A 23,507-nucleotide genomic window follows, 5' to 3' on the forward strand; every position below is an offset into this window, starting at 1 on the left:
TGGGAGGGGCCTGAGGGTGGGCTCCCAGGTCTTGGGCAGCCCAAACCCACTAGCAGGGCAGACGCCTCCTCGTCTGGACGTTGCACCATGGACAGGGGTGTCAGCTGCGATGACAGTAAGTACTGCACAGATGGGCGTGGGGCACTGCGGGGGAATCTTCCATCTGCCCAAAATACTGATTTAGGGCCTCGTCTGTGCTGCAGAAAGCATTCCCTTCCTTCCTTCCTCCAGGGTGTAAAGCGCACTTGCAGCCTGTTCTCTCATTATGTGCCTCTGGGCAATGGGGAGGGATGGACGCTGAAGATGAGGTCCTTTTCTCCCTAACACTGCTGCGCCTTCCAAGCTGCCGGTCTCGTGCTCTTTTTCCTTCTTTTCTCTACTTGACCATCCCCACCCCAGCCAAAACGTAAGCTATGAGCATCAGGATACTTATTTCACTCACAGCTGCCTTCAGTTCTTAAATGAGGTTAATTTTAAAGAAATGTGAAAGGTCTTTAACTCGTGGTCTTTCTTTAGCCGAGAGCAGTGCATTCATTAGCACTCACAAAACATAGCCTGGGTGACCCCATCCTGTCATGATTAGGACAGAAATACAATGGAATCTGAGGACTATTTAAAACTGTGAAGAAGGAAATGGTATTTTAGGAAAAATGTGTCATGTCTAAAAAAAAAAAAGAAATTTTTACCGTGGATTTGGAAAGGGTGATGTGGTGGAGTGGGGAGGCTGGGGTTAAAGTCCTGCTCTGCTGTGGATTGGCTGTGTGATCTTGGGCAAGTCACTTAACCTCTCTGAGCCTCAATTTCCCCATTTATAAAAGGGAATTAGATCAGGAGTTCTTTATTTGAGGACCGTGAAAGTGAGGGCAAAATGTGGTATGAATGTGCTTTTTTGAGGGGGTGGGGTGTGAGTAATGGCAGACCACAGTTCTCACGGAATCCCAGAGAAGCCTGTGACACTAACGCAGCTTCACAGTTTCACAGCCACTGTCTTTATGCCCTTGACATTCTCTCATAGGCCCAACATTCTTTATTGTCTTTAATTTTGGTATCTTAAAGTTCTGAGTTTCAGAGCTCAAGGAGAATGTAAAACGAATCTGTGCTTCTTTTAGAGAGAGCTGAATTCAAATTTTGTGGGACTCTTTTTTTTTTCATATTGAATTGGAGACCAAATGGGGGAGATCTTTTAGCATGTGTTTGATGAGGAACTAACGTGATCTCTGATACGCCGGAAATTGTGTGTGTCCATAGTTTTCTTCTAATAAGCTTCTAGTAAAATTGTAACGTGATCATCTGTCTTGACACCACTGTCCATTCACACTGGACGAGAGCAGGTCTGGATTCACATCCAAGCTCTACCTCCTAACTTCTGAAGCCACTTAACCTCTCTGAGCTTTAGTTTCCTCAATAAAAATAGAGATTGTGTCAGCTTGCAGGGTGGGTACACTACTGATGGGACATAAAGTGCCTGATACATCACCCAGCCCAGAGTAAGCAGGGAATAAGTTTTGACTCCAGAAAATGATCAGATTACATCCCCCAGAGTTTTAGAATGTACTGCTATTAATGGAAAATATTATTATCTATAATGCTTCTGTTTTGGCATGCCTTTTGGTAAGCCTTTTGGTAAGTAAGTTGAGAGCAAAGTGAAATCTTTTTTTTTTTAATTTCTAAAATCTCTAATTATGTCATAGGGTCACCCTAAATGCTGTTTTTAAATAAAATCGGACATCAGTTCAGCACTTTGGAATCTATTGCTAGGTATGGTATTGTCCAGAAAAGTTTTCAGAGACTAAATTGATGAAATCTGAAACCACGTCCTTTTTTCTGCAAGTGTCAGAAAGGGAGCCTGGTAGGAGACTCAGGTAGTTTAAATGTGCCCTCTTAGCTGAGAGATGGTGGCCCACTTTACCTGGTTGACTGTTCCTGTCCCCAAGTTGATGTTCCCTTAGTTTTTGGGTTTATGATGTGGGCAGTTTCAGACACAGGAAATCTTCCACCAACAGAGAGGGTGCGTCCCAAAGACACAGTTGGTGACCCAAGTAGGAGTGGATGGGGACATTCTGGGATGTGGTGTCCACATGGAGGGCCCCTGGGACGCCTTGAGCGCCACCACTGCCCCAGGCTGGGATGCTTCTGGCAGCCCCTGACCCAGGCGGTGCTCCCCATGATGGACCCACCCTCCCCAGTGAGGAGCCAGACCTCCCTCTGCAGCCGAGATTGTCGGAAGTTCTTTTTGACCTTCCGTTGACATCGCTTCTCCTGGAGTTTCTACTCTATGGTCTTGACTCTGCCTCTCAAGGCTACTCAGCATGTGTCTGTTCCCTGTGGAAAGAGCCCTTCAGAGTCGTCTCTTCTCCAGCTTCACCAGGCCTTTTCAATGGTTCCAGCTGTAATGTGGTTTCAATCACACTTTTTTTAGAGTGGAATGTCCCAGCACAGAGCAGAAAGAAGAAAAAGCCCTCCTTTATTTTGAACACTATATCTCTAGTAATATGACATCTTTCTTGCTTTCTTTTTTATTTTTTCAATGCAATTTTATTGAGATGTTCGCACACGATATAATCATCCAAAGCGTACAATCAATAATCAGTAGTCTTCGACGTCTCGTGCAATCCTCACCACAATCAACTTGGAACATTTTCATCGCTCCAAAAAATACATGGGAGGATAAAAATGAAAATAAAAATGAAAAAGAACACCCAAGACATCCCATGCCCCCTTATTCCCTCCTATTATTTATTTATTTGTCCTTATTTTTTTACTCATTTGCCCATACCCTGGATCAAGGGAGTGACAGCCACAGGGTTTTCATGATCACACGGCCACACAATATGACTTCTTTTATTCCAGACTGAAACCCCCTTGAAGAGGCAGGAGCCTCTTCAAGATTGCCTGAAACTGGAACCCTTGGCAATCTTGGGAGGTGACTTCTCTGGGGGGGGGGGGTTGGCATTGGTCCCTGGGGGGGCTGGGTCACTGTTGAGAGCCTGAATCTGAGGCTGTGGCTCTGTAACCATCAGTGACACACAGCTGAGGACATGGGCCTCACACCTGCCCTCAGCAGCCAGCTCCGTGCTGCTCCCAGAGGACTCATCACTCCTTAAAGGGCTCCCTTTACCCCCAACTCCGAGCCAGGGCTGGGGGACTGGATCTGAAGCCATCATGGCATCTTGATGAGAACGGATGCCAGCCTCGCCAGGTGGAGGCCCGGCTGCCGCATCCCTGAGTGACAGATGGGGAAGCATGTGAGTTTCCCCACACATCTTTCAGGATGGAGAAGAAGCCACCAGGAAGGCTGGGTTTCCATGCCGGAGCGGCCCTAGCACTCAGTTCCCACCCAGTCTTTCCTGAAGGCTGCCTCATCTCTGGAAGGAGGGGGGTGAGCCAAGAAACCCCTAGTGGAGAGACATAGTGTCTCCTTTGGATAGTGCGTAAAAAATAAAATGCTTTAATAAGTCCTATTACGGCTCAGCAACGACCCCAGGGACTCCCTTTTACGGAGTCCTCCCCTACCTGTTGCCTCATTGTTCCCCCTCAGTGACTGTGCTCACTGAGCCCTAAAAAGTGAAGTGGGCCCCCCCCACCCAGGATAACTGTATGCCCACCCTATTAGGTGCTTTATGTATCTGACGTTTGTGTGTGTCCGCTGTATGCTCACCCTCTGTATGCTCACCCTTTGTTAGGATGCAGTAAAGGGAGCCCTGCCACAAGGTGCCCTCAGGCCTGCTGAGGAAGACAAAAACAACCAAAGTGAGGTGGCAATGGATTCGTCTGGAGTCAAGGGCAAAGCAGGTGGATTCCTTTTACCGTCTGAGAAATAAAGGGAATAGCATTTTAAAAAGAGAAAGTTAAAGGGGCTACCCACCAATTGCACCTTTCCCCACGAGAAACATTTCCTTCTATGCAAAATAAAAATAGCTTTTGGCTGGAGAGTAGGAACGTCACCCTGGTGACTTCTGTGCCATTTTCTCCACCGCCGTCCGATGCCATTTACTCAGGGCAGTAGGGTGTCCAGCTGAGGAGAAAACAGCCAAGTAGAAAGCGCGTGAGCCTGGGAGTCAGGATCCGTGCGCCAACTTCGGTTTCTTTCTCTGCTGCTAAGGTGTGACCTAGTGGCGCAAAGGCAGGTCTCGGGGCCTCGTTTTGCTCTTCCGTGAGATGCGGATGACAGCGGTTGTCACGAGGCCCGGAAGTGGCCATGAGCCACGGAGGCGGTGTGTGTGCGGGGGGGGTGGCCCCGCTGGTTGGCTGCCCTGACACTCGTCCCCGATACCACAGAAACCGTGGCTTGGCCGGTGGTCCCGGTAAATGGGCCCCACGACCGGCCTCGCACAATACCCAGGGACGTCCAGCTCTGCACAGGAAATGACGCGGCCTCCTGGAGCTCAGCTTCGAGGGCTTTATTTTTGTACCTAACATAATGGTGAGATTAATTTAGCCTTGATGAATTGCAAAAGCCCCGAGAGGTCAGGGTGGCTCCCACTTGATGGATGAGGCCGTGCGTTTCCCCCCCTCTCATTCTTTCCCTCTTCCTGCCCCTTTTGTTTGGTGGCCACTGGGAGCTGGCGGCACGTCAGACACATGGATGGCCCAGGAGACCTGGAGCGTCTGGGCGGGGGGGAGGGAGTGCCCAACCCGGGGAAGGGGTAGGGATGGCCTTTCTTTCTACCGTCAACATTTTCACATTGTCTCTTTAGCAAAGGGATATTGCGGTTTAAGGCAACCCAAAGAAAAAGACCCACTGTCCTCGGGCTCAAGGCATTTCCTGAGCATTTTTTCTTTTTCTTTTTTGCATAGGCAGGCACCGGGAATCGAACCCGGGTCTCTGGATCGGCAGGTGAGCACTCTGCCTGCTGAGCCACTGTGGCCTGCCCCCGCCCCCCCCCCACCAGCATTTTTTAATTAGTCAGCCCTGGGGCTGAGGACCGCACAGGCTGTCTCCTGAAGGGGCCGCGGATAGCCTTCACCCAGCTTCACGGACGGGGGATCTGAGCTCTGCAAGGATTTGAACTTGCCTGGTCTCTTGTGCTACATGGCAGAAAGCCAGGGCTCGAGCTCCGGTGGGTCAGAGCCCCTGCTCTTAACCACTCTGCCTTCTGGGGACCCGGACTCCAGCCACCCTGGCTGCCATCCAGTCCTAACCTCCGTCTGTCGCTCTGGTGACTGGGCTCGGGCACATTGCAATGGGTGAAAGTGCATGGACGCTGGCCCCAGAGAGGTTCATGTTCCAGCCTTTGCTTTCCTGACCCCCACTCTCCGGCCCACCCAGTTGAGTGTGCAGGTCAGGAGTGGGTCAGAGACCACTCACAGGCCAAATCCGACCTGCCACCTGTTTTTGTGAGTGTATTTTTGGGGGAACAAAGCCGTGCTCATTCAATTGTGTGTCCTTTATGGCTGCTGGCATGTTGCAGTGGCGGAGTGAGTGATTGAGACAGAGACCACCTGCCTGCAAAGCCTAAAATATTCTTTACAGAAAAGGTTTGCTGACCCTCCCAGACTAAATTCATTAGAAGCAAAACAATACCAAGAACCCAGGCCTCTCCCCTTTCCAGATCAGCCTGGATTACTCTAATTTAGAATGATAACGACCTATTCTTCTGTGCTTTGTTTTTATTACATTTGAAAAGACAGGGCATATTATTTTTATTTTGGTGGAGGTGAAGAGCTGGAGGCTTTAAAGAGATGCAAAGGAGGGGGGTGTCTGGGAGATAAGGGGATTCTGCTTGAAGTCTGTGTGTGCTGCTGGCTGGATGCCCAAAGAATCCCCCTTTCACCAACTGTTTAACAGTCCTCCTTCTAAAGGCCTGTAATCAGTTTAGGCATCAGAAAGACAGAGTCAAGGGATTCTTGTCCCCTGGCACAAGTGGTTGTGGGGATGGGTTTGAGGGGAGGCCTGGTGGGCTACAATAGGACCAAGGAGCAATTTTCCTGTTTCTAATTCCTCCACGACATGATCTAGGGATCTTGGAGTCACCTCTCCGAGCCCCAAGCTCCTCATGCAAAGTGGGGCCAGAAGTGCCTTTGAGACCCCAGGACTGGGAGAAGGGTGGGCCAAAGCAGCAGATGTGGGAACTGCTTGGTGAGCTGTCACATGCCTCTAAGGGGCTGGCGCTCACACTTTCCTCCTTGTCATTCAGAATCACACACGACTAGGTCACAGCCTGACAGGTCACGATGGGGTTTTAAGAGAGATCTCTAGGGAGTGAGTGTTCCGTAGGGCTTTGCCTCATGAAAAGTATTTGAAAAGTACGTGAGCCTTGGAGTCAGGCAATGTGCAGTTTGAAGGCAGCTCCATCACTCCCTGGCTGCTGTGGTCCTCAGCCTCAGTTCCCTCATTGGTAAAATGGAGACAGTGTTAGTGCATCATTTGAGACATGTGAGAAGGAGACACCCTTTGGCAGTTGTTCTAGTTTGCTAGCTGCCAGAATGCAACACACCAGAGATGGATTGGCTTTTAATAAAAGGGGATTTATTTCATTAGTTCTTCAGAGGAAAGGCAGCTAACTTTCCACTGAGGTTCTTTCTTATGCAGGAAGGAACAGGGTGATCTCTGCTGGCCTTCTCTCCAGGCCTCTGGGTTCCAACAACTTTCCCTGGGGTGATTTCTTTCTGCATTTCCAAACGCCTTGGCTGAGCTGTGAATGCTGAGATGAGGTATGCTGAGCTGCTTGGGCTGTGCTGCGTTGAGCTCTCTCATTTAAGCACCAGGCAATTAAATCAAACATCATTCATTGCAGCAGGCCCGCCTCCTAGCCAACTGCAGATGTAATTAACAACAGATGAGGTTCATGTACCATTGGCTCATGTCCACAGCAACAGAATTAGGTGCCTTTACCTGGCCAAGTTGACAACTGAATCTAACTACCACAGCATTAGATGGGCAAGAGATTTTGGGGGGTGGGGGGTAAGAAACAAGTGAAGGTAAAAAGGGACGAGGGATCGGGAGATAGGAAAAGTCTTCAGACAATTGTGCAAGTCTGACACTTGTGAAGAGAGAGAAGGAAGGAGACTGAGGAGGAAGGGCTTTGGGGACTCAGGCTAACAGGTGGCATAACTCCAAGAACCTCTTGGCCAGTCCTTCTGGGAGTTCCTGCCCATCACCTCAGTGGCTTAAAACCAGAACTATTGTATCGCACACTTTTGTGGGTTAGGAATTTGAGCAGGACTCAGCTGGGTGATTCTTCTGCTTCATGTGGCATCAGTTAGGGTGACTCAGGAGTATTGAGCAGGTGGTTGGTCTGGTCTGGGGATTCAGACGACTTCATCCATACTTCTGCTGCTTGGGAGGGTTGACTGGAAGGCTGGGTTTGGTTGGGCCCCTCTCCATGTGGTTTTAGAGCCTCTTCATGTCTTCTTACATGGTGGCTCAGGGCTCAAGAGCAAGTAAGTGATCCGAGAGGCAAGTAGAAGCTGTCAGTCTCTTAGATGCTTCCACAGTATTCTCGTGGCTGAAATAGTCACAAGCCTGCCCAGATTCAAGGTGAGAGTTCATAGACCCACTTCTAGACGAGGAGAATCAGAGAAGGTATGGCTGACTTTAATTCACCACGGTATTCTTTCCTAGAACCGTAGAATGTGGTGATGCTTAGAAATCACCTATCATGCTCACCGGCACAGAGTAGGTGCTCAGTAAGTGGGGCTGCATCATTAATATTTTTTGTCACCTCTCCTTGCAGATATGCTTTCTATATCCATGACAACAGAGTGTGGCTGGCTTAAACTGTGAGGTTTTTAATAATCCATTCCATCCTCATTTTTCAGCCTGTTGTTCATCCTTATCTACTCTGGACTCCCTTCCCAAAGGCTTATGGACATCTGGTCTTCCCACAGGTGTGATGGACTTCAGCTCTGAGTCTGGAGGTCTTCTGGCACCCCCAGCTGAGCTCCTGGAGAGACGCCTGAGCTGTGACCATCTTCTTCAAGGGGGCAGTAAGTCTACAGGTCTTGGTTCCTGAGGCCCCTTCCTGGGGCTCATGCTGCTTGTTGGGGACGGATATCTCTGGAACAGGCCAGTGCCGGGACAGCTGCCCTGGGTGGGGTGGGGGGGCACCTGGGTGGGAGGGGAAGCTCCTTCTGGCTTTGGGCTGCCCTTGTCATGTGGTTGCGTGGCAAGGGGAGGGACAAGGCACCAGCATTAGGGCCATACACGCTTGCTTCAGCAACTTGCTTTTCCTTCCCTCCCCTCTCCACTAACATCTGTCCCTGGGAGTTGGTCTGTCGAGGTCCTAACTCCGGCCCTCCTGTCCAGCAGGGCAGGTATTCTTCACACCTTCAGAGGCCCTGAGAAGGCCCCAGGAGCCGAGATCCTGGTCCTCGTTCCTGGAACAGAGGTGAGTTGCGCTCCGTTGACTCCGTGCGTCTTCTGCACGCCAACCTTGGGCCCTGAGAGCTGTCCTTGGGTAACTTGCATCAACCCTGACAGTGCGTCTGTGCCCCCTGGGGACTGTACCACACTCCAGATACCCTCGACTTGGGGCACCTGGGGTGGGGCCTGGGAGGCTGTATTTTGCTAAGCTCTTCAGGTTGTTCGGATGCCAAGCTAGGGTTAAAAACCACAGTCTAGACCAGGGGTTCCAGTCTGTGACCTGTGGGCCCATCCTAGCCTATCACCCGTATTTGCAAATAGTTTTATTGGAACCCAGCCACTCATTGCTTCGGTATTGTGTATGGCCTCTCTCATGCTATCAGGGCCGAGTTGGGTAGTTGAGACCGAGACTATACGAGCGTGAAGCCTAAATACTATCTGGGGCAGTACAACGATGGCTCAGTGGCAGAATTTTCGCCTGCCATGTCGGGGACCTGGGTTTGATTCTCAGACCCTGTCCATGCCTCCCCCCAAAATACTCTCTGGCCCTCTGCAGGAAAAGTTTGTCACCCTCTAGTGTTGAGTCTCTGGAGAAGCCCATCCCTGACTTTTTTTGAGAGGATCTGGGGCAGAGACGGGGACTTTCCGGGAAGCTCTGTGCAGAGAGAAGTGGAATTGCCCCTTTCCCTGTTCAGCCTCTCAGGGGGGCGGCCTTGTCTGCCTTGGAGGGGTCTCCTGGAGGTTCCTGGCCCTGCAGCCGCCCGGACCCCTGCCCACTCTCCTTCCTGGCTGCCCACCTTCCGGGCCGTGGGGTCGCCCCTGCCAGTTCGGCCGCTGCCATCCTCCCTCCCTGAGCGTGTGCACAGAGCACCGTGGGGGCGCCAGGCCCAGGGGGAGTTAGTGGCTCAAGGGTGAAGGAGAGGGTCTCACAGTTCGGAGTTGGGATTAGATAACTCAGGCTGTTGGAAAAATATAGGAAGATGCGACGAAGAAGAAGGGTCCTTCTTCCTGGGGGTGTTGGGGCGGGAAGGGCCTCAGGGGAGAGGAGTTTTCCAAGAGGAGTGGGAGCATCTGGAGAAGGGGTTCAGGACGGGCTGGCCACTGCCTCCCCACAACGGCCGCACCCACAGCCCGGCCCACGGGGGCTCTGCCTGCCTCCGCCTTCCGCTGCTCCCGGGCCTGGGGCTCTGAGAAGTCAGGAACTTGGTGTAGCCTGACTCTGCCTCCGTCTGGCTGTGGGATGGGCTCTCCGGCCCTCAGTTTTCCTCTTCTGTAAAATGGCACACTTCATCTCTATGTTTTTCTCAAGTTCTGAGATCCCATCGGCTTTTCTCCCGGGCTCCACCCTTCAAACTAAAGTGGTTTCGTTGTCCTCTAGAAACACCTGCCACTCTCCCTCCCTGGCTGTCAGACCACGCCCTTCCCTTGGCAGGGATGCCCTCCTCTGGGTGGACCCCACCCTTCCCTTCTCTGGGCCTCAGTTTCCCGTCGGTGTGGTTGAGGGGCTGGAGTGGATGAGCCCGCCGGCCCTCCCAGCCCCCTGCCTCTCTGCTCGGTCCACAGCCGGCACCCAGTGGTGACGGAGGAGGTGGCCCGCGAGGCCCTGCTTGGCTTCGTGAACTCCAAGTGCTGCTACGGCCGCGTGGCCGCCGGTGACCTCATCATCCGGGAGCTGAAGCAGCAGAGCCTCTGCAGGGTGAGGGGCCTGGCCCGCCTCGGGGGCTGGGGCTGGGGCTGGGGGAGGGCTCGGCTTTGGGGCTTGCAGGGCAGATGGTGTGTGTGATGTCAGGCTCGCGAGAGGAGTCCTGGGTGGGAACGGTCGCGAGCTTGAGGGCCCTTTTGCAGGTTCTCTGGTCCACAGCTGTGAGTAAAAGCAAAAATGAGTGTGATTATTAGTTATTGGTGGTAAAGCTTGGGTGCGCTAGGCATCGTGGTAAGCATGTGACATGTGTCGTATCACAGCCTCATGACTCGGGTAGGAATTGTTGTCAGTTTATGGAGGAGGAATCGGCAGTTGAGACAGGTGATCTTACTTGCCCGAGAACGTGCAGCTGGGAAGTGACAGAGCTGTGATTCAGATTCAGGTTTGCTCACTCCAAACCTCCAGTCCTTAAACCAAGACTAAACCACTCCTTTGAGGGCTGGGATGCAAAAGGCCCCTTTGATCCTACGCTTCCAACCTACCTGCCCCTGAGTTCCCAGCTCCCTGCACCTCCTCTAAGTCACCTGTTCAACCCCAGTGGCTTCACACAGGGAAATCCTAGTCTGGCATGCAGACCACAGTGGGTGCTTCCATGGACAGGGCAGAAGGCAGCCTTCAAGGCCACGTTTACCCATTGTCAGAGACACAGCCACTCTCTGATCAGCACACGGTCACACAGAAACCAGACAAGCCTCACAGGTCTTGTGGTTAGAGCAAGCACCTGGAGCAAGAGGCCACTGTATAGCTGTGTGGCTTCAGGTACATCAATTGACCTCTCTGTGCTTCATTTTCCTCCCATATAAAATGAGAAGCCAATTGATGTCCAAGATACCTTCTGATTCTGTGATTCTGTGGCTGAGGATCAGGGAGGACCTGTAGGTCAGGCACATAAATTCCTCGATGTCGAGTCCCACGGAGCATTGGGTTCCAGGAGCCTCCAACAGTCCAAGGGAAATCACTGCTGCACAACTTGCCTTGTAGAACATTTCTCGGTGTAAGGAAATGGGGAATTGCAATTGCTCCTCTTGGACCCTCTTAAGGAAGATTTCCTGGGGCTGCCATGAGGTCCTGGCATCTGGAGCAGAAATTGCTGTTGCAGATTATTCTAAGTATCCCCAAGATTCCACGCATGTGAATTTTCGGTTTCCCCCAGAGCCTGGGCAGGTGAGAATGCCACCTTTCTGTATAATGCTGTCTTCACAAAGGGCACGTGTGAACATGCTGTTTTTTCTCTCTATAGTATCGGCTAGAGACCTTTAGTGAATCCAGGATCACTGAGTGGACATTTGAACCTTTTACTAGTAAGTGAATTGCCTGCAATCAGTTTACTTGCGACCAAATATGGAAGAGGCTGGTAGAACATATCAGGACTGGGTTCAACCACTGACCTTGCATAAGACGCTCTTGGCAAACTGGCTCCCCTGTAAAATGAGAGGATGGGCTTTCATCGTAGAGGCTCTCCAGTGCAGACCTTGGCTGAATGCTTCTTGTCCAGGAAGATGTTTGCAAAAGGTCCTGAAAATGTCCGGCATTTGTCATTGGCTGCAAGCTGGTGCTGCCACTTAGGGTGAGATTGTAAAAGGCAGAGGGTTTGCTTTGACATCTGCCCATCTCCTGCCACCCGCTACCCCTCTCTAAGTTTATAGGACCCCAGTACCTGGTTCACCCTCTACTGAACCCACGAGGGCTGTTGTCGTCAGGGGCTTAAGGTTCTTTCTGTTTGGAAAGCCCTGTGCCTACCCCTTTTCTCTTCTGTGTCACTCTGCTTATCCCTAAAGGCTCAGCTTATGTGTCCTCTCTTTCATGAAGCCTTTCAGGATTTCTTCCCCCTTCCCCACTAGAATTGGTCAGTATTCAGAATTTTCAGAGCCCTTTATGCAACTATTGTCAATAGCACTTATCCTACCATGTATGTGGCATACATGCTGGGCCCAAGGAGGAGAAAGGGGAAGGAGGTCACAGGCATGGAGATGGGGATGGTTGATGACGATGATGATAGTTTTGCTTAATAACCTCTGAATACATCTCAATCCTTGGGCTAAGCATTTTATATGTAGTATTCTATTTAATCTTTACTACTGTCTTATTTGGTAGATATCACCACTATCCCCATTTTAGAGATGAGAGAACTGAAGTCAGAGAGGTTAAGTAACTTGCCTGGGGTGACACAGCTAGGAAGTGGCTGTTAACCAAACGTTGCTTAACTCCAAAGTTTCGGTGCTTAACCATGGATTCCAAGGGGTCTCATCTGCTCAATGTGTGGGCCCAGCATTTTGCCTGGAGCTCTGCATCAAGGGAAGGCTCAGTAATATTTGTTGAATGAATGAAAGCTTATTCTTGCTGCTCTTTGATATTCTTGCAATGATCCCTTTTGGTGTCAGACCACTCTGTAGATGGACCTGAGAGAGGGACCTCTCCCAGGCTCTGGGACATCAACGTCCAGGTTCCACTGATGTTTCAGGAAGACACCAGGAAGTTTCAGGTTCCTCATTCATCACTGGTCAAGGTAATGGGATCATCACAATGGCTGTTTGGAATATTGCCCTTCTCTCTGAGCTGACTTTCCAGGCACTGATGTTTCCTGTCCTTTTAAAAAGGATGCCCAAATCCAGACTTGTGTTCATTCCTTGGCTATAAATAAACCTGACTTCAAGAAAGCTTAGTGTATGGAATGTGGGTTTGCAAAATATGCAAATCAGGAAATGGTGTTCTTGTAGCCAAAGGATTATTCCATTTACAAGTCTGTCATCAGCTTTAAAATAGTGAGTGCTCACATTCCTAGACCATTTAAGGGCCTTTTACTTTTTTTTTTTTGCCTGACTGTAAACAGCTGAAATGCTGAATGGAATTGATACGAAATACAGTAAAAGCTTTGTTAAGTTTTATTGTGGAAATCAGTAGGGAAGCAGAAGGTGACATCCTGTTTTACAGAAAAAAGATTACGTCTTGAAGTGAGGCAAACCTAGTATACTACAAAAACATGGCCCAGATATTTCATATTACTTCCTCCTCTAATTTCCTGCCTTGTTTTCACTTGAAAACTTGATTCAAGAATATAATTTCACTCGATGAGTTTTCATGGAGATATAAGATGAAGGGACTTCAAGAGATCAAGAAAATGCATTCCATTCCTTCTTCAAGGGTAGAGATGCTATCTGGTTCGGGGATTAAATGCAAACAGCTAGCTCCTTACTTTTCACACAAATGCTGTATCCATGATTGTATGGCTTTTAAACTGAAAGGCCACATTAGCTGTGTAATGGGCAAATGCCATTCGCCTCTGCGATTTAGCCTGGTAGCAAACTATAGCGTGGGTTTGGACTTAGGATTCCAAGAACACATCTCACCTTCCACGCATCCTCGTCTGTGAGGGACTAGGCAGAACAGAACCCGTGCTAACAGCTCATCTTCTAAGCGCAGCGTTTGAGGCCTTTGGAATCCCAGCCACACTGGGAATGGCCATTCTCTGCCCTGTGCCATCTTCCGACCCCACCACTCTGAACAGTGGCCCTCTATCTGGGATGGTGACATCATGGGGGTGGGCTGGTGGGGAAATCAGGAATTGCTGGATTTGGGGAGTCTAGATCCAGGGGGAACATTTTACTTTCAGGAATGCCACAAATGTCATGGACGTGGACGACACAAGTGCAGAGGCTGCCATGGGGCGGGCATGGTGAGTGGTGCAAGGGGGGAGCTCTGGGAAGTTGGCGATGGTGTGCGAGGAGGGGGGCATGAGTAGGAAGGGCTGGGCTGGGGACGGGGCTTCTCTCACTAGTAGGGTGACCTCAGGCAAATCACCCTCCCTTTCTGGGCCTCCACTTTCCCATCTGTAAAATTATCTCCACTGTGGTCATGGATTTCTCTCAGGACCCTTTCTGTTTGAGAGTTAGGGTTCTTATTTTTTCACCCCTTTTCTCCTCTCTCTCTACAAGTATTAACTGAGTCCCCATTTGGTCTAGTCCTTGTAAGAAGACTAAGACCTGGGGTTACAGAGTGGTGGGTGCTGTGACGGTCAGGTTCAGAGGGCCTGTCTTGGTTTCCCGAGACTGTCATAACAAAATCCTACCAACTGCATGGCTTAAAACAATACAAATGTATTGTCCCATAGACATCATCTGGCTAGGAGTCTGACATTGAGCTGTGGCAGGGCTATGCTCCCTAATGTTTCTAGGGAAGACCTCTCAGGCCTCTTTGGTTTCTGGTGGCCCCAGCAGTTCTTTGGCTTGTAGATTCACCTGCCTCTTCTCCACTCATGGCCATCTCCTCTCCTCTTCTTATAAGGATATCTGTCACATTGGCTTGAGGGCCCACCCCACTCCAGCAAGACCTCATGTATTAGTCAAGTTCTGTAGTGAAAGAGAACCAACAGGAGATACCTGTAAACATAAGATTTTATACAGGCATCTCATGCAACTGTGGGGATGCACAAATCCAAAGTCCATAAGGCAGGCTGCAAGCTGACAGCTCCAATGAAGGTCTAAATGAATCCCCCAGGAGAGGGTGGCTGGCTGAAGTAGAGAGTCTCTCATCTGACTTCTCCTTTGAAGCCCTTTAGCTGATTCGATTAAACATCACTAATTGTGAAGGACACTCCATTTGACTGACTGCAGATGTAATCAGCATGGATGCAATCAACATGCTGATGAGTTAATAAACCAGAAGGCTACTTTACTAGCCACGAAATGTCCTTGCAGCAATGGTTAGTCCAGTGCTTGCTTGACCAGACAGCTGGGCACAATCACCTGGCCAAGGTGACACATGAACCCAACCATCACACCTCAACTTGCCTAATTCCATCTGTAATGAACCTCTTTCCAAGCCATATCCTGAGGTACTGGAAATTAGAGCTTCAACCTATCTGAGGGATGCAATTCAACTGATAACAGAGGGGCTTTGAGAGACAAAATAGACAACAGAAAACTGTGCTCATGTGTCATCCCCTTCTTTTCAGACCCCTTCAGTCTATAAATCACTCCAAGGAGTAAGACAAAACTTCTCACTTGTTCTTGCCTTCCCCATGTGAACCTAAAATTCTTTGAACATATAATGACCACTTGCCACTCTCAATCGAGTCTTCCTCCATCCTCCTGTCTGCCTGCTGCCCTTCTGCTAGCCACCCACTCACTCCCCCACCCATTCAGCGCCACATGTAGGTCCTTTGCCTGTCTTCTCCTTTCCTCCAGTGTCCTCACCCGTGCCATTTGCCTCCTCGTGGCCTCCCAGGGCCCCACGCAGTCTTCGTTCCTTCCTCCGTCCCCTGTTGCTCTTCCTCCCCTCTCAGGCTTTTCTGGAATGTCTCTGGTGCTCACCTCCAATCATCTATGGGAACTTGACCCAGACCACCTCTGAGGGGATGGGATTTTCAAGGAGCTACTTTTCTCCTATCCCAGCTCCCTCTCCCCACAGCTGCTTGGTCATGGGGGCTGTGGGAATATGGAAGAGGCAGGAGAGGCTGATGCCTCAGCAGAAACAGGGGTCTTAGAAAGCCACAAGCAAGAAGGCTGCAAAGATACTACCACGTCTGGCCCTCCCAGCCCAAGGTCACCAGGCTGGGATGTGAGCCCAGGTCTCTGGTTGCCCTTGGCCCCTGTGCCCGGGCTGAGCCGTGGCATTTTTGCAGGTGAGGTGCTCCTCCTGCAGCGGAGCCAAGCGCAAAGCCAAGAAGCTGCGGCGGTGCCAGGTGTGCTCCGGGTCTGGCCGGAGGAGGTAGGAGGGGCGGCCCCAGCATGTGGCTGCACTTACCCCGTGAACTTGCTTTCCTATTTTCCATTTCTCTGCCTATCTGGAAGACCAGCAGGGCCAGGCCCCTGGAGCACACGCATAGTAGATGCCAAGCAAACCCATTTGTAGAATGAATGGGAGGGCACAGGGGTAAAAAGGATGCCCTGTGTCTCTGGATAAGACTGGGACCCATCCAGCAATATGGGGGCCCCTCGGGGAAGATGAGAACCGGGAAAAGGGATTTGAGGAGGGGAGGGCTCCTTCTGCCAACATGGGGTGTGGTGGAGGGGCAACTGATGGCCACCCACCAAAAGGTGAGACAGCTTTCTGAGGATCTGGTCCTGGGAAAACCCTTATTTACAACTCATAGCAGGGCCTGAAAGAGAGGAGGAGTCCAGGGGTGTTTGTTGATTGGCTAAACAAAGTTCCATCTCTGTTCACAGGATTTTGCTAACAGTGGGATGCTGGCATTTTGTAAATCACACCCTTTCATGGGTTTATAAATCTTTAAAGGGAAATAGGAAACCATAAGGTGTGAGGAGTGAAAATATTCAAAGTTGCGTTAAATACCTTTGACTCACTGAGTCCCAGGCCGTCCTTTAAAAAAAATAAAAATATTCTTTTTTAGACAAGTTGTGGTTTACAGACACTCATGCATAAAGTACAGGAGTCCCATATATCATCCTACTATTAACATGTTGCACGAGTGTGGAATATTTGTTACAATTGATGAAAGCACATTTTTATAATTGTACTATTAACCTCAGTTTATGGTTTAACTTTAGATTCACTTTGTGTTGTGCAATTCCAAGGGTTTTTAAACATTTTTTATTCTGTTACTATATATGCAACCAAACATTTCCCCTTTTAACCACATTCAGTAGTTAGCTTCAGTGCTGTTAATTATGTTCATGTTTTACAAGCCAGATGATAAAGCTTTGATTGTACCTTCCACCTGTCATTGGTGAAAAAGGTCTTAGGATTTGGAAAGAAACTCAGGTTTCTTTCATTTGCAAATGAAAGAAGTCCACTTAAAACTGACTTTGGTGAAAAAAGTAAATTTATAGGTTCATGTAACTGGAAAAGTCCATAGGTATTTTTCAGAGATGGCTTTCAGGCCCAGCTAGATCCAGGTGCTTAATGTCACTAGGGATCTGTCTGTACCCTTCATTTTGCTTTTTTTTGGGTGTTGCTTTCATTTTTAGGCAGTCTTATCCTTTGTTGGGGCAGGGGAGACAACCATCAGCTCTAGGCTTAGTAACCCCAGTATAAAAGGATGGCCTTTTCATGAGAGTTCCAACAGAAATCCTGGCATTGCATAGCACTGCACTTACGTGGGTCATGTGCCCATCTCTGAGTCCATCACTGTGTCAGAGGTCAGGCCAAGGCCATGAGCCTGTCTTTAGCAGGGCTGGGGACAAGCCCAGGGACCATCGAGGCTGGGTCGGAGAAGGAGGGTCTCCAAAGGGAAGCTGAGGCACTGTTATCAGGAGGACTAGATGATGGGCAGGTGAAAACAATCTTGCCTGCTATAGGATTTCTCTAGAAGGAAGGATATGGGGTAGGGAGGGGCGAACTGTGAATTGCATCTGAGTGGGTTGACATGCCCTCTCAGGTGCAGCACGTGCTCAGGGAGGGGAAACAAGACCTGCACCACGTGCAAAGGGGAGAAGAAGCTGCTGCATTTCATCCAGCTCATCATCACCTGGTACATGGCAGCATCTCAGTTCTGGGGTGGGGTTGGCCTGGGCTGGTTTCCTTGGATTGGGGCATTCACAGCCGAGGGACTTGCTGGGAGAAAAGGGCTACCTGGGGTGAGGGGAAACCCCCAAGAAAGAGGCATCCTGGGGTGGTGGGTGGCAGGGGGGCTGTGGAATAGAAGGACCTGAGTTCAAATTCTGCCAGCACCACCACTTTCTAGTGCAGCATGTACTCAACAACTGAGCCTCCCTTGTGGGAATGGAGTCACTTCGTCCTCCTGAATTCCCAGGGAAGCATAAGGCTTCCATGCATTAAGGGCTTCCTGCGTGCCAGGCACCCTCCTGCTAGGTGCTTCACGGGTGAGGGTAAAATGAGGTCATAGCACCCAGCTCTTTCAGAGGAGGCTCAGAAAGGCTAAGGAACTCTCCCGAGGCCCCTCCAGTAAGAACCCAAGCCCTCAAGTTCAGGTGCTCCCCATCCCAAAGCCATTTGCTCTTCGTGTCCCTGCCCCATCCTCGCTGCTTCCAGGAAGAACCACCTGTTTGAGTTTGTGTCTGAGCACCAGCTGAACTGCCCTGGGGAGCTCCTTGCTAAAGCCAAAGGAGAAAACCTCTTCAAGGATGAAAACCTGATGGTGAGGAAGGCTTTGAAGACCAGGAGCACAAGAAGCTGGGCCCCTCCTTCCCTCCAGTCCAGAGGAGGTGGGGTGGGGGTGCAGTTTATGTCTGCAAAAATGGCAGGCTGGGTGGGAGCTGAGCTTCCGAGTAGGAATGCGGCTGCTGGGACCACGTCTTCTCTTGCGGTTCATATGCTCACCCTTCCTCCCTCCCCAGCCACCCTCTTCCCTTCTCCCTCCTCTCTTCCTCCTCCCTCCCCTCACCTGCTCCCCTCTCCCCGCCTTCCTTCCAGTCCAGAGCCAGCCTCAGTGGCCTCAGGGCTCCTGGTGCTGAGACTCAGGGGGCCCAAGGCGCTGGGCGGCTTCCCTGGAGCGCCTCTCTCTCCCCCAGGTGTACCCCATCGTGGGCTTCCCCCTGCAGGAGGTCTCCCTGGCCTCCCAGAGGGCTGTCGCCCAGCACAGTGCAGCCCTGGCCTCCTGCGCCCGCATCCTGCAGCAGGTGAGCTGGCCGGGGTGGGGGTGGGTGGGTGGTGCTTTGGGGTGGGGGACCCTGATACTGGTGCCACCTCCTTCAGCCTCTGACCCTTCTGGGATTGGCCTGTGACTGTGGGGTGGGGGGACCCTCCAGGGCTCCCGGGTCATTTTTCATCTTGTCATATAAAGGAGGAGACAAGGGAATGGACTGCTCTTGCCTGAGCATGCCACGGTTAAAGGATGAGCAAGAGAGGAGAGGAGACTCCAGGGCAAGGGCGCGCAGGAAGAGGAGGGGCTGCCCTGAGGCCAGCATGGCCAGAGGGCAGAGGGGAGCACTGGGCAGGACCAGAGGTTTGGGTTTTTATTCTGAGAGCAACAAAGCTATCAAAGGGTTTCAAGCACGAGTATGACATGGTGTGATTTTGATTCCTGACTCTTGGTATTTGGATGGCTGGAGATCCCAGGATCCGGGGCAGGGCTGGCTTTCAGGTGTCCTGCCCCCCAACCCCCACCCCGGGCCAGGGCATCTCCCCAGCCCGCAGGACAGATGGTGCCAGGATAGTCTATTAACAGCTGCTCCCCAGCTCTGGCACCCACTAGTGGTTTTGAGCCCCTCCTGGGACCTCATTCTCCAATAGTCTGTAAGATGAAGGAGGTTGGTTGGACCTTGAGCTGGGCTCTGAGATGAGGATTTACGTGCGAGTCGCTTTATGAAGGAAGGGCTCCCAGGAGAAATCAGTAAGGCTGCAGGGAGAAGCCTAGCAAGGGCGTGAGTGCGGGTGACGCCCCAGCCTGCACCTGGTCCCGTGGGCAGCTCCGGAGCTTGTCCTCCCTCAGTGGCGGTCCGCCCGGATGAAGGGAGCTGGGGTTTGTACGTCACCATCCGATCACCGGTGCAATCTCCCAAGCACTTTTTGCCCTCTATCTGGGACATGCACACCGTATCCCGAGGGCAGTCCCCTGAAGAAGGTTGAGCTGTGGGCAACACCCATAGACGCTGGGGCTGGGGGTTAGCAGCAGGGCTGGGGGACCCTGGATGTGTGGACAGTGCCCGCCGCAGGGCCCAGAATGACGTCTAAGGGAGCTAGCTCTTACAGCCCGGATCGCCCCGTGGCTTGGTCACACTCGGCGCCCCCACGGGTGCAGGTGTCTACTCTGGGAATGGGAAAAATGGTGAAAAAACATTGTTCAGGGTGAAGAAATGGTTTTAGCAGGTTGTAGACCCTCTTGGTTATCCTGGGGCTCATTTAGTTCTGCTGCTGACAATCTGAGTCGCCTTTGAGTCCTTTTCTCACAGCCTCGGGGCAGTGACCTGCCAATGGCCCCTCAGTGGGCGGGGGAGGCCGTGGGCGGGAGGCAGGCGCAGGACTAGGACTCGGGTCTCTGGGGACCTCCCTCCACCACATCCTCACGTCTTGGACAATGTGAATCCTGGAGCTGGGAAGGGTGAGCCGGGGGACAAAGGTGCGTTTTTCTTTCGAAGGGAATGTAATGGGAGGAGAGGGCACTCCTGTGCATCGCGTGTCTAAATTGGCCTCTGGTCTTTGACCAGGAGGTAGAGATTCATGTTGCTGTTTCTTTTATGGTTGAGAAACTGGCAAACGGTCCAATCGTGTGGGCACGGCCGCCATCACCTTGTGCTCCCCCACGGCGAGCACTTCACAGACCTGGAATCTGTTCCTTCCAGGGATGTGGTCACGGTGTGCAAAGAGGGAGACAGTCAGAGATGAGAGAACCTCTGGGTGGCTACTGATGTCTTGACCGATTGTGGTCTCAAACTTGCAGACCTTTTGCACCAGAAACAGGTGGAGGTGGGTGGTGTGGGCTGGGGGTAGAGTTGCTGTTCCATTTGAGCCAAGTGGAAAGACCTGGAGGCAAGAGTGGTCGTGACTCCCTGTCCAGGCCTTCAGCTGTGATGTTGGTTCCCATTTGAGGTCCTTCTTGCCAGAATTTCAAGATCTTTTGTTTCCAAAATTATCATCCCAATGTGGTTTCTGGCAGAGGAAAAAAACTTCATCTCACTTATCTCATTTGGCTGTCTCCATGCTCTCTGGAATAGAAATTATCCCCATTTCCCAGATAAGGAGACTGAGGCCGAGAGAAATGGAGTAGCCCAAGACCACATGCTGACTGTGACCCCCCTCCTCCTGAGTAGCAGGAGATGCCATGCTGACCCTCAGCTCTTCTTCTAGTAGAGCAGGGGGCCTGCTTCTAGCATCCCCCACCTCAACCCTGCTGCCCTCTTCTCCTTGAGGGGTGGGGAGAATTGCCAGGCCATTTTTGTGCTGTAGAGAGAGTTCCTGAGGGAGCCAGGATGACTAGCTCTCCTCCTCGGCCCGTTTTTCCCTTTCCCTGGGATGGGGCCTCTGAATCATTCAGCAGAGCCCTTTCCATAAGGAGGGGAGAACTTCCTGCAAGCAAGGGTGGTCCAAGCCTGAGCCAATCAATCCACTTCCCTGGGTTTGGGATCCCCAATCTGAATCCAGAATAGGAGAGCAGCTGGTATGGGACACTGGGGTTTTGACAGAGCCTGTCCTCAGTGAGTCCCCAGGGAGGCTTAGCTTAAATTATTAGGAGTCACATTCCCAGGTCAACCACGCAGTTGAGCAAAACAACCCAAAGAGCTGATGGAGGTGGTGTTCTAAGGTGGTACGTTTCGGGCCCCAGAGTTTAGGAAGTTGTAGAGTTGTAGAGTCACCCCCCAGAGAAGGGGCCAGGAGCTTGAGGGAATTTAGAAGCAGGATGTCAGGAGGGAGGAGTCCTGCTTCTTATTCAGGCTTTTAGGAAGAGGCTGATTCGAGTATTGCATGGATACAGCTATGGTGAGGATATGGTGCTTGACATAGATTGTCTCTCAAACCTGAAATTCATGAGTCCTTGTGCTTCCATTTCCCCATTTGTAAGAGGAAGGGGACATTTGAGAAAGAGATTTTCTCAAAAGAGGTTTACTAAAAACCAGGGCATGGGTAGGGAGGAGAGAAGAGCCTGGAAAAATAGCTTCAAACAGCCCCACCCCAAAACTGAAATTTCATTGGAGTCAATGTTTAATCTTAAAATTTAATTCAAAATTTTAAACTCACTTCTTAAGATCTCCATGATTGCTTTAATGTAAATGACTTTATCCTCCACCTTTCCCCTCCATCTGAAAACCAAGACTCCTGGAATACGTCGTGCCTGCCTGGTGGCTTTACATGCATCCTCAGGTGTCCCTGCAAATACCCTCACCTCACTTGGTGATAATAGAGTCAGATGGTGGCTGAAAGTCATTTTGGCCAGAGTTTAGGGCCTGGGAAGGGCTGAATAGGAGATACATTCAGAAAGGCACATAGGAACCTCATTGTACGGGGTCTTGAATGCTGTCTTCAGAGCCTGGACTTTATCTCAGGCACTGCTGAAGGTTCTTGAGTGGAAGGGTGCTGTTTTAGTTTGTTAAGACTGCCAGAATGTAATATCCCAGAAATGGGTTGGCTTTTAATAAGGAAATTTATTAAATAATAAGTTTGTTTCTAAGGCCATAAAATATCCAAACTAAGGCATCCAGGAAAAGATACCTGGACTCAGGAGAGGGCTGATGACATTTGGGATTTCTCTGTCAGCTGCAAGGCCACATGAAACATCTGATAGCTTTCTTTTCTGGCTTTTAGTTTCAAATGGCTTCCCAGAGCATTTTCTTTGTGCATCTCCAAACGTCTCTCTGTGTCAGCGCTGAAGCTTTCTCCAAAATGGTTCCCTCTTAAAGGGCTCCAATAAGTGACCCCACTTGAATGGGTGGCCACATATCTCCATGGAAGCCACATAATCCAAAGGTCCCACCCACAATTGGGTGGGTCGTATCTCCATGGGAACAATAAAAAAGGGTTCCCCACCCAGTACTATTGAATGAGGACTAAAGAACATGGTTTCTCTGGGGTACATGACAATTTTGAACCTGCACGAGTGACTTGAACAGAACGCTGAAGTTTTTCTTGGCCATTTATTTTCTCAGCGCCAGACCATCGAGCTGATCCCCCTGACGGAAGTTCATTACTGGTACCACGGACAGACATCTGTCTACTACATCTACGGCACCGACCACAAGGTCTACATGGCAGGCTACCCTGAGCGGGTCTGCTGCGGCTGCACCATCATCTGACCATAACCACGGCTGTGCCTGAAGCCTGCCACTCACCTCATCCCACGAGGGACAACCAAGGTGTTTGAATTCACCCATCTCTAGTTACATTAGACAATCCTTGACAAAGCTCTGGAAAGTGTGTCCTTCTAGAGAAACCAGCTTTTCATCAGCCAAGCCATAACACTCTACCGAATGCTTCGATGGAATCCATCATTCATATATTTAACCTACATGAATTCAACTATCCACATTCCTTTTAGACAAATGAAAGAATAACTTGAGTAGCTGGGGCTTCGCCTCTGTCTCCAAGCCGGTGCCCTGACTGAGTGTGCTGGTGTGCTCCTTCTAGAGTGAGCCTCTGGCAGAGCTGAGCATGGCTGAGATGCTTAAAGTGACCCACGAGTTGGGTGCCCTGTAGCGTGCATGAAAGAATGCACTTAGGCATAAAGCAGCCATTTGTTTTGTTTCCCATTCAGTGGCAAAGGAATTTGGGCAGGGCATGGCAGGGATGGTGTGTCTGCTCCATGATGCCGGTTTCACTTGGAAGCTTGAGGGTTAGAGTAACACAGTGGCGGGGGTGGGGCAGGGCGCCGAAATCCTCTGAGCTCTGGTTCTCCCACATATCTGGCGGTTGATAGTAGCTGAACCAGTAGCATAATTCACCCCTAAAGAAGCAATAGGGTGGGAGGACTGGACTTTCCCAAACTCCCTATTGGGACGGGACTGTCCCAAACTGCCCCTGCAATGGGCCCTGCTCGGATTCCAAAGAAAAAGGCACTACATACCGGGGTGATCAGTCCAAAAGCCTTTGCTGAGGAAACTTACGTACAAAGGCAGCAGCTCTCTCAGGACAGATAGCAAGATGGCAAGAAGT

At 50.8% G+C, this 23,507-nt stretch overlaps 1 protein-coding gene across 1 annotated transcript; it reads left to right on the plus strand.

Annotated features, from left to right (window-relative positions):
- The first annotated feature begins 11 nt into the window (after positions 1-11).
- On the plus strand, positions 12-23,229 carry SSUH2 (ssu-2 homolog). The gene is made up of 12 exons (XM_077115105.1): positions 12-115; positions 7,831-7,929; positions 8,249-8,330; positions 9,869-10,001; positions 11,248-11,308; positions 12,389-12,513; positions 13,618-13,680; positions 15,628-15,713; positions 17,344-17,436; positions 17,958-18,063; positions 18,437-18,544; positions 22,505-23,229. Exons 1-12 carry the CDS (start codon positions 88-90, stop codon positions 22,649-22,651), a joined length of 1,131 nt encoding a protein of 376 aa, XP_076971220.1. The 5' UTR covers positions 12-87; the 3' UTR covers positions 22,652-23,229.
- Positions 23,230-23,507: the final 278 nt, after the last annotated feature.

This window comes from Tamandua tetradactyla, chromosome 9, assembly GCF_023851605.1.
Source record: "Tamandua tetradactyla isolate mTamTet1 chromosome 9, mTamTet1.pri, whole genome shotgun sequence".
Taxonomy (NCBI): domain Eukaryota; kingdom Metazoa; phylum Chordata; class Mammalia; order Pilosa; family Myrmecophagidae; genus Tamandua; species Tamandua tetradactyla.